The sequence below is a fragment of the Tachypleus tridentatus genome, chromosome 8 (genome assembly GCF_004210375.1).
Source record: "Tachypleus tridentatus isolate NWPU-2018 chromosome 8, ASM421037v1, whole genome shotgun sequence".
In the NCBI taxonomy this organism is placed as follows: Eukaryota; Metazoa; Arthropoda; class Merostomata; order Xiphosura; family Limulidae; genus Tachypleus; species Tachypleus tridentatus.
In genome coordinates, this window is record NC_134832.1 from 48,520,953 (window position 1) to 48,533,212 (window position 12,260).

Here is a 12,260-nt window from a genome sequence, read left to right on the forward strand (position 1 = left end):
CATGTGTACGTGCAAAGGAATGTACTGCAAGAAAGACTAAAATGGCGGCGCTGGTAGAAGGGCAACAATATGGTCTTTTTTCACAGGGAAGTTATTCGAATTCTAACTCATTAATATTTGTTAAATTAACTGATTCTGCGCTTAAATCAATAGAGGATTATCTAAAAAAATAAGGTGGGTTTATTTTAAGGAGTGGTTAAGTTTATTATATGTCGTACTTTATTTTGTTACTTTGATTTCACTCGTTATGATTACACCAATTCAATTATTATGATCATTCCAATTTTCAGTTCTTACACGTAATTTACACTTACGGGTTTTAAATCACGGCTTGTTATTTTTCACTCGTAGTCACAGTGTGGCCTTTACAACTTACTTTATTATTAAATAAGCCTACATATTCAGGTATTTTACGCTTTGCAAGGGTATAGTATTGGTAATAAACTTCTTCCTTGAAGTTGAACTTAAAGATATGTTTAGTACACCAGTCGTTACACCAACACTCGATCCTGCAGTTAAATTAAAAAAAATAAAATCTAGAACCTAATTTAATAGGCCTTAATCACTTAGGCTAAGTATGATTAGGTTTATGATTACAATTAAACTATTAAAGTAGTTGTAAAGATGAGTAACACAGAGTTAAGAGTGTTGTGTCAAATGACAGTGTAACTGTTACATCGATGTAGGCCTTTGCTACCATATTAGGAATCTGATGGCTTTAGAACCAAACTGTTGAGTTTTAATTATGTGCAAGTATTGATGTTTTTGTTGTTCATAATAATATTTTGTAGCCAAAAGCCGACTATCAGTGTCACTATCGTCATACTTTTTAATTAAAAACTGTGAAGTAACTTGAAATAGTTAAAGCAGAACATATCAACTTCAGACAGAAGTTTTATTGATAGAAATTATTATTATTTGTAAAAATGTATTGTTAGGGACTGAATCATTAGAATAGTTCCAGATGAGGTTCAGTAATTATTTATGTTTTGAAAATTTTAAACTAGTAGGTATGAAGAGGCTTAACTGTTGTACTTGTTTTGTGTGGATTGTGAACTTTTTAAAGTAATTATAACTTAAACTGGAGTCTTTGATGCAAATGTTTAAGTTTGTTAGGGCCTTTTAAAAATATGGTTGAAAATATTGAAAATGTGAATTTGAACATTAATTATAAAGGAAGCAAGATTTGGACTTTTTCAGAAAACATTTCTCTGTTAAAATGGTGGTCTAAACCTAGAATAGTTTGTGTAGCATTGTGTGTGATTGCTTAAGTTCTTAAATATTTGTTTAACAGGAAAAAAAAATAAAAGTTTATATTTTGTCTGATACTTTAATGCTTTTGTTAATAAAGAGGTTATCTTGGAGAGGAACCTAGTTTTTTCTTGTCTTATGCTTGTTTACTATGGAATTATTAAGGTTTATATGAGGACAAATGTGACTGTTAGAAACTAATCTTCAATTATTTTATTTGTTATACCTTTTATTATAGCTGCGTTATATTGAGTAATTATATTTTTTTCTTACTTGAAATATCACTCAGTATAAATAATTTATCAAATAAACTAAGTGAAGGAAACCAATTTTTGTATAAAAATATAGTAATTGCAATACATATGGAATTTTAACCAAGAGAGTGATGAATGTATAGCCAGTCTTCATTAAGATGCTTAGAAAACAAATGTTTAAAAAGCCAGTGGAGTCCTTACATAGTTCATCTTGAATTTAAGGCTTAAGCATTATAAATATAGCTGCTGACTAGGAGAAATGTTTTTTTTTTAATTGTTAACATGTGATATTATTTGTTTCATGATGTATAAGTTTATAGTTTGATTTTATTTAAGTTCATGTAGGGTAGTACAAGTGTATGTATAGAAACACACTAAAGCTATCCTTACATGGACTATATGTTACATGTCCACAATTAACCCTTTTGCACCAGGCTAGGTATATAATACACAAGAGGTTGAACACACATTTGCACATGTTAAGTATTAACACTATAATTTTTGATGCAGTATGTGTATCTTCACAAAACTTGGTAGCCTTTTAGTAAAGATTACAAGTTTTTTTACACAAAAAATCAGATTTTTTTTAGTGGAATATTTTGACTAAAGATTTGTTTGTGAAAGTAGAGTTTTTTTCATTACTGGTCTGAGTGCAAAGTGATTTCATGTTATGATTAAGAAAACTATTCTTTATTCCAAAAAACTCTAATTATTTGCATAATCTCTAAAACCTCCTGAATACATTTTAAACATTTGTTTTCAGAAAGAATATATATATTATTTTCTCTACTCTAACTGTGTAGGGTCTGTCACTTGACCAACCTTGTAATCATCATAAAACAAAAAGAAATTAATATAAATTATGCTTTTTTTTGTGATAGAATAACCACACATTATAACACAAAAATACAAATGTTTAATCTAAGTACGTAAAGTCTCATAATGCTATATATATATTATTATATTGATCTTCCAGTCATGCCTACCTAATATTACATAGCTTGCATTGAGGAAGTGTACATGTGCTCGTATTACCATACCAATAATATAAAACTGACCTTTAGTCTTTAGAAGGTGACCCTGTCTTGGCTGTGTTTTAGTGGAGTAGTGTTTTGTAATATACAGTCACATTTCAATTATACATTATATTTGTATATAGATTATTGTTATTTAGAAATAAATTGTTAAATTTATTTTTCTTAAAATATAGAACAGAAAATCTAAAAGTAAAACAGTTATCTCTTCTCACAACAACCTCTGAATTTATTTGCATTTGGACAGGTTGCTAAGCCTTTTAAAATTTTGCATGTGGAGGGTATGAAAGAAAATCTTTTTTTTGTTAGGTTTTACATACATTGTTGAGTAACAAAAAATTATAAATACCTCTACTGATACCATAGGATTCTGCTAAATTTATTAAGCTTAGTAACTGAGATGTATTGAGATTTTAAAAAATATGAAACTTACAAGCAGACTAAAGACACAACCTACCGACTGTTTAAAATTAGTTGCTTGTGATGTCAAAATATTTAGTCTATAGTTTCATACAAATTAGGAATTCAAATTACTAATATTGACAAGCTAGAATATGAAACTATAGACTAAATATTTTGACATCACAAGGACTAATTTTAAACAGTGCTGCATTCAACATACCACATGGCTCTCAAAAAAACAATATTTAGGTGTTTAATATTTATTTTAATTTTTTTTAATTAAGAAATTAACTCATATATAATATTAACATTTGAATTATAATCCACAAGTTGATACCAAACTTATTGATGTAAATAATAAAATAGTATTTCAATAAAATTGTGAATGCAAATCAACAATCATAATGACATGACTTTTGACCCATCACTAAAGGGTTAATTTAAAATATTTTTATATAATGTTTCATTGATTTGTTGTTTTGAATTCTTGTCCTTAAAGCAAAATTATAAATAGAATTATATAAATACTTAAATTTATTGAATGTTGGATAATCAATTTGGATCATACTGGATTTTGAAATAAGTAATGGACATCGAAGGTCCTAAAAAAAAACTGAGAAAATGCCCAGTGATCATTATCCATCAGTTTTAAAACCTCCTTTAAACTTATCAGTCAATTTTGTAACAAACTGACTTCCCATTTAACTGTTGAGTGTTATATTTATCAAGAGCTTTGTGGAAATTAGGGTACATTATACAGGGTAGCCCATAAGTACCTAACCATCCATTTATCTTATGCATCCAGTGTATCTGTGTGCTGTCCCTTATTCTTACTGCATAATATTATGTGACGGCGTATTCTGTGAGACATTTTCCTCAACATAGCAGGGGTTATTGTTCCAAATGCCATGGTAACAGCTGCCTTCAACTCATCATTAGTATTATTGAATATAACAATAACATATGGATGGGTAGGGACTTGTGGGCCACTCTGTATATATATTTATATATATAGTGATATGTGCCTTTGTTTGAGGAAACCAGTTCTATTGAAAAATTGAGGCAGAAAATTCATTTGTGAAACAGCATGTACATCCATAATATGTGCACCACAAGGAACCATTTGATCCTTAAAGGGCTGTCCCAGCATATCTACTTTACAAGAATTCATTGGTTCTATTCTTTAATGTCTGTAACTTACTAGCTGCTGATACTTCCAGTGATATCTCATTTCATAAGCCAATCACGCTGTTAGATATATATTGAATCGTCCTTAGCTCATACATTGGCAATCCAGAATTTTTTTGTTGATGGATCTTAACGCAGTATATATATTCACATTTCAAGTATGAACGGTTATTTCATATAACAAACATGCATGTGATACGGATACATGACTTGGTAATCTGAACATTTGGATTCATGTTATATGTTATATGAAATAACAAACATGCATGTGACTTGGTAATCTGAACATTTGGATTCATATTATATGTTATATGGATACGTGACTTGGTAATTTGAACATTTGGATTTATGTTATATGAAATAACAAACATGCATTTGGTACTGATACGTGACTTGGTAATTTGAACATTTGGATTCATGTTATATGAAATAACAAACATGCATTTGGTACTGATACGTGACTTGGTAATTTGAACATTTGGATTCATGTTATATGAAATAACAAACATGCATTTGGTACTGATAATGACTTGGTAATTTGAACATTTGGATTCATGTTATATGAAATAACAAACATGCATTTGGTACTGATAATGGATTCATGTTATATGAAATAACAAACATGACTTGGTAATTTGAACATTTGGATTCATGTTATATGAAATAACAAACATGCATTTGGTACTGATACGTGACTTGGTAATTTGAACATTTGGATTCATGTTATATGAAATAACAAACATGCATTTGGTACTGATACGTGACTTGGTAATTTGAACATTTGGATTCATGTTATATGAAATAACAAACATGCATTTGGTACTGATACGTGACTTGGTAATTTGAACATTTGGATTCATCTTATATGAAATAACAAACATGCATTTGGTACTGATAATGGTGACTTGGTAATTTGAACATTTGGATTCATGTTATATGAAATAACAAACATGCATTTGGTACTGATACATGACTTGGTAATTTGAACATTTGGATTCATGTTATATGAAATAACAAACATGCATTTGGTACTGATACGTAACTTGGTAATTTGAACATTTGGATTCATGTTATATGAAATAACAAACATGCATTTGGTACTGATACGTGACTTGGTAATTTGAACATTTGGATTCATGTTATATGAAATAACAAACATGCATTTGGTACTGATAATGACTTGGTAATTTGAACATTTGGATTCATGTTATATGAAATAACAAACATGCATTTGGTACTGATACGTGACTTGGTAATTTGAACATTTGGATTCATGTTATATGAAATAACAAACATGCATTTGGTACTGATACGTGACTTGGTAATTTGAACATTTGGATTCATGTTATATGAAATAACAAACATGCATTTGGTACTGATACGTGACTTGGTAATTTGAACATTTGGATTCATGTTATATGAAATAACAAACATGCATTTGGTACTGATACATGACTTGGTAATTTGAACATTTGGATTCATGTTATATGAAATAACAAACATGCATTTGGTACTGATATTGACTTGGTAATTTGAACATTTGGATTCATGTTATATGAAATAACAAACATGCATTTGGTACTGATACGTGACTTGGTAATTTGAACATTTGGATTCATGTTATATGAAATAACAAACATGCATTTGGTACTGATACATGACTTGGTAATTTGAACATTTGGATTCATGTTATATGAAATAACAAACATGCATTTGGTACTGATAATTGACTTGGTAAATTGAACATTTGGATTCATGTTATATGAAATAACAAACATGCATTTGGTACTGATCTTGGTAATTTGAACATTTGTGACTTGGTAATTTGAACATTTGGATTCATGTTATGAAATAACAAACATGCATTTGGTACTGATACGTGACTTGGTAATTTGAACATTTGGATTCATGTTATATGAAATGACAAACATGCATTTGGTACTGATACGTGACTTGGTAATTTGAACATTTGGATTCATGTTACATGAAATGACAAACATGCATTTTGTACTGATACGTGACTTGGTAATTTGAACATTTGGATTCATGTTATATGAAATAACAAACATGCATTTGGTACTGATACGTGACTTGGTAATTTGAACATTTGGATTCATGTTATGAAATAACAAACATGCATTTGGTACTGATACGTGACTTGGTAATCTGAACATTTGGATTCATGTTATATGAAATGACAAACATGCATTTGGTACTGATACGTGACTTGGTAATCTGAACATTTGGATTCATGTTATATGAAATAACAAACATGCATTTGGTACTGATACGTGACTTGGTAATTTGAACATTTGGATTCATGTTATATGAAATAACAAACATGCATTTGGTACTGATACGTGACTTGATAATTTGAACATGAATCCAAATGTAAATAAGTATAGTGTACTGTAAACAGTGATCCACAAACTTTTTATAGTAGGGAAATATTAGAGATGGTTTTGTATAGTTTATCATTGTTATTGAATTTACATCACCTTTAAGTTTGTCAAGATTTTGCTGTAAACTAAACAGAGTGAAATTGAGATGTCAAACAGTGTTATTGAGATTGTAATGTTATGTGAGCTGATTAGTGGCTTAGCATTGACTTAGCAGAATGAACTGGTCAAGAGTTGCCAGATGAGGACATCACTTTTAGTATTTCTTTACAAAAGCATGATATTGACCCAGTAGTTAAGCTAGTCAGTTTCAGTAATGGTGGTCTAGCCTTAAAGTAATTTATATGAAGGTGGTGATCTAACATATTTGCTTGAAGTCCAGAGAAACTTAAAAACAAAATAGTAGCCAAAAATCAGTTCCAAAGCTTACTGGGATTACATCCTTCTTAGGAAAGTGATTTTGTTTCTCTGTGTGTATTTGATTAATACTATTATTTTGTATTTTGTAAGTTATTGGTTTGGATAAAATGATATAATACTTGAATATAATGGAATGCTGCTTTGGATATGCAATTTGTATAATTATTGATGTGTAAAATAATAAACTGTTATGTTTGTTGTATTTACAGCTGGGTTTTTTTTTTGTCTACCAGTTACATGCCCACTCTTACATTTAACCATTAAAAATGCATTCTATTAATAGTGTACATCATAATCAAAGCAATTTGATTATACATGTTATGATAATCTAAGTGAATTAGCTTGTTATGAAAATGACTGGGTAAATGATGTTTAACTACATAAAACTCTCTTAGTCCTATCTACAGAGTTCAAAGGCCATGTCATTGTGTCTGTTGGCTTGTATTCAACTACTATTTAATGAACCTATATCAGTATTAAAAGGAAGATTATGATCCAAGTTTTAGTATTATACATCTGATCATTTCTTATTGTGAAGGTAAATATGAAAAAAACACCACCTAAATATCTGTTTTTGTGTACTATTTGATATATTGAATGCAGTGGTTCAAATTGGATGTTATGATGTCAAAATATAACATCTATAGTTTCTTACAAATTAGGAACCCAGATTACTGATATTAATAGGCTAGAATATAAAATAAGATCCTTCTGTCTTTTGTATTTACTGAGATATCACTCGTGTTGAATTAAACACAACAGCACTGCTCACCACTTTCCATTTTTGGAAATTCATCTTTGTACACACTTCTGTGTATGACACGAATAACCAATTGAAAGCTCAGAATGCCCCTCAAGTGGCTCTCTGCCATTTTAAAGTATTATGACATTAACTAAGTTTTCAAAACCATTTGAGAGAGGTATGTGTCTTTGGTCTGTTCAAAATTTCATATTTTTTTAGACCAAAATATAGCTTAGGTACTAATATTGTTAAGTTACAGTGGAATTTTATGGTATCAGTATTGTAATATATAACATTATTGTTATTATTCCACAGGTATACATAAATCCTAAAAAACAATTCATTTCGCATCTTCCATGTGGAAAATTGTGAAAGGTTTAGCAACCTATGACAAACAGCAAATGATAACAAAAGCTACTGTAACTAGAAGATATAATTGTTTGCTATACTTATTTCTTTACTGCTCTATGTTTTAAGAAACGTAAGTTTAAGAATTTATTTGTGAATAGTTATAATGTACATACATATATAATGTATTATAATTGAAATGTGGCTGTTTTGTAAAATATTAATTCATTAAAACACAGCCAAGACAGGTCACTTTGTAAACGTCAATTTTGTGTTCTTGGATATGGTAACACTTATGCACTGCAACATTGCAACTTCTGTAATGCTATCCAGGCACAGATAGTGTAATAGATTAGTATAATAAAAATATATATTTAAATGTATAATGTTAACATAACCTGTTTAGACTAAACATTTGCATTTTTATGTCACTTTAGAATGAAAGAACGTAACATTTATTTTCTGTTTTTGCCTGGTATAAGTTAAGAGTTAGGATAGAGAAACCAATAGATAAAATATAGTTTTTACTTAAAAAAACATTTGAAATGTCTTAGGAAGTTGTGAAGATTAAATATTTAAGATTTTGGGGATAAATAACAGTTTTTAATCGTAACATAAACAATTTGCACTGGTACAAGTAATGAAACAGATTCAATATATTCACAAAGAAATCTTCAGTAAAAACATTAAAAATATATTTTTTGTGTACAAAAGACTTGTAATCATTATTAAGAGGCTACTAAATTTTATGAAGGTACACAATCCATTAAAAACTGTTACAAATAAGTGATATGTTCAGTAGTGTATATGAACTTGTGTATTGTATACTAAACCTATTGTGGTAGGGTTAACTGGAGCCTAGCCTATCTTTTCCTAATCTTAAACTTGTGTTTTCTTGTTTCGTTACCTTTACAATATACAATAAAGAAACTAATTCTTTATTGTATCAATCTCCTAGATAATCATATAAACATTAGTAAAATTATTGAACCGTTTCAATAAATCAAAATACCTTCTCAGACAATGAGACAATATTCTGTGTAAGGTCTACTAGATTTCAGGGGTTCTTCATTGCTTCTTAGTGTCAGAAAACAGCTCTCATTATATCTTGTTCACATTCATTAAAATTTTAAGAGGATTCTCATTAGGACTAGGCACTTCCCCCTATAAATCATGCAGAAATTTTTTCTATATGTTTATTATATTTTAAATGACAAAGATATAAATTAAACTTGCTACAAAAATTACACATATGATTCCAAAAGTATGGTGTAGGTGAATTCTCAATCATTTTCAGTTGTTTGCTTTCCTTAATTGTTAAGGATGTTTAAAGGTCACTTGACTAGTTGAGAAGAGTGCTTCTTTTGTTATAACAACCAACTAACTAAAAATGTATGTAATTAACAAAAACTTCCTACCTTGAAGTTGAAAGAATTTTATCTTTCATATCAAATTTCTACATCGTTTCTTACTTCAAACCTTATCAATCAAAACAGTAGAAGTAACTTTGTATGTTAACCAGCCCTTATTTTATGCCTAGTGCTAAACTTGTGTGTATTCTGGTTCATGTGAAACAACTTCTACTGTTTTTAAATATCGTGAAATGATAAGCCTAATGTTGTAATTAACCTTTTGCTCATTTCCTCGAATCTCAGGTGTCGGCTGCGTCTTTAAAAAGTCGTACAATACTTCCAACTTATTTTGGAACTTTTTTAACTTTGAGTATCAAAGTGCTACTGATAGGAAATGATAAAATACTAGTTTGGTAGTTTGTATAAAGAAACAGGAATGGGTGCGGTACAGTAGAATTGTATATTTAGTAAATCTGCCTGAAGATCACACATTGAATGTAAAAACAGAATTTTCAACTTGTTTTTGTGCATAATTGATGAATATACAGCAGGTGTGTCACTTGTTAACACAGGATATTCAAGTGAGGTCTTTTTTTTTTTTTAATATTATTTAAATGTAGATTAAAATTAGAAATGTAATTGTAGATGTTACACTATAAATACAAAATATCTAGCATGGTATACTTATATCAGTAAATCTTATTTTACTTCAGGTTTGTGCTCTGCCTCCACGTTTGTATCTGAAATTGTATTAAAACTGACCTTGACAACAAGACATTCAGTAACAATAGAATACACCTAGCTTAGTATAACGTACTGTAATATTTCAGGTACGACAGAGTGCTGGTTGGCTTATTACTAAACATCTCCCTAGTTATGTCCAGTTTTTACTCTCTAAAGGCTCATATTAAGTCCTATCTTAAACTCTCCTGGTCTCCTTGCATCTACTGAGTATGAAGTAAATCTATTCCAAAGACTGACCATCCTGTACAAAAAATAAAATAGCCTAATTTGTATATTACTTCTACCCTTTAAAATGTTACATCTGTGTTTTTAGTCTTACTGCTTTTACCATTAAACAGAAAAAAAGACAATGGAACAATCTTTTATGTTCCACTTGTAATCTTTAATTTTTCTGTCAGCCCATCATGTCAAGCGTGTTAAGGCATGTAAATCATAATCTGAGGGTCACAAGTTTGCATTCCCATCGTGCCAAACATGCTTGCTTTTTCAGCCGTGGGGAGTTATAATGTGACGGTCAATCCAACTATTCATTGGTAAAAGAGTAGCCCAAGAGTTGGTTGGGGGTGGTGACGACAAGCTGCCTTCCCTCTGGTCTTAAACTGCTAAATTAGGAATGGCGAGCACAGATAACCCTTGAGTAGCTTTGTGCAACATTCAAAATTCAAAACAAACAATTTTTCTGTCAGATTCCTACAATTAATCATTTTAAGAAACTTAACTTGTCCTTGTACAACAGACCCTCCATCCCAGCAGTCATCTCAGTAACTACTGAACTTTTTTTTTTAACAACTCAATGTCCCTCACAAAGCAAGGAGTCCAAGAGTGAACACAGTGCTCTAAATGAGGCCTAACCAGAGTCCAGTAGAAAGAAATTACGATTTTCTTTGACGTGTACTCAATATTTCAGTAGATACAATCCAACACATACTGCTCCATGCACTTTTCTTAAACCATGTGGAAACAAGTACATGCATAACTAAGATATGCTTCCTTGGGGTCTGTGAATGTGCTCTGTTTCAAGAGTAAATAAAATTGAAAGTAAATATTTTTACTTGCTGTTTTTCAGATTCATATGTCATACTGTGTTGTATCCTACAGAGCGCACAATTCCTTTCATGATTTGCGGCATGTACGTTTTTACTGATGCCACAACAGTGCAAATTACAATGGTATATTCCTTAAATGTGGTGACATTCTTGTCTAGTCGCTGACTAACAGACAACACACTACCATGTGTTTAGAATGGCTGACCAATACAGATGGCATTTGACCCCTCCTTTTTGGTGAAATTGGGTAATAGCAACCAGCCTGTCTCTTTTGGTAGTTTTTTTATCATTAAGATGTTTAAGTTATCACCATCACTGTAGAGACTGTTGTCCAGAACTTTATACAGAAATTGCTATTTACATATCTGAAAATTTATGTATCATTGGATGCAGTAAAAAAGGAAGACTTGAGGTTAACAAACATTGTAAAAACTAGTTTCAGGAAGTTTAACATGTTTATAATAACACTGGTAGTTTAATTGTTTGTACAGAAGCTCATTGCTGTTAATCATAATTACTTTTTGTATCTGTAATGAAATTGTGCAGAGTGTTTTGTGACTTATGGAAGTTTGGATATATTGCAACAGAATAAGTAAATAATAAAAATAAGATATTGTGTGAAAGTCATGTTTTTTGGTTGGTGTTTTTGTGCACTATTTATTTGAACATGACTACTAGTTCTTGACTTCACCACTTCGTGTAAATAGAATACTCACTAAATATTGTCTATTACTGTGGGTTTCAGTTGTGGTATTTAAATATATTAATTTATAGTAAGTACAAGAGTAAAAAAAACCCAATTGGTTATCAGATACTTTTAAATAATTATATTTCTACTGAAAAAGCTACACAGATTTTATATGAGTTAAATAAATTTATATTTCTGTATGATTGTTCTCGGTTTGTGTGATAATTATTATGCAGTTTAACATTTTTATTTTTCGTTTGTTGATATACATTAAGAAATCCATCATTATGATTGTTCAATTCGTTTTATGTGAGGGTAATGAAACACAATCAGTTGAGTAATTATACAAAAAAAAGTGAAAACTATGTAGCACAGTCTACCAAGTGCAAACA

The 12,260-nt window shown here is 30.0% G+C and overlaps 1 protein-coding gene across 2 annotated transcripts in view; it reads left to right on the top strand.

Annotated features, from left to right (window-relative positions):
* LOC143222352 (RNA polymerase II elongation factor ELL-like) overlaps nt 1-12,260 on the top strand; it is a 63,766-nt gene continuing 51,506 nt past the window's right edge. The window contains exon 1 of one of the 2 annotated variants that reach the window (XM_076448784.1): nt 1-174. Coding sequence is in view for 1 of the 2 variants with exons in the window: in XM_076448782.1 (XP_076304897.1) it covers nt 9,927-9,971 (45 nt within the window). In the remaining variant the exon portion in view is untranslated. Of the gene's footprint in view, nt 175-9,911; nt 9,972-12,260 lie in introns of those variants that run through there. The other variant, XM_076448782.1, reaches the window with a different exon arrangement.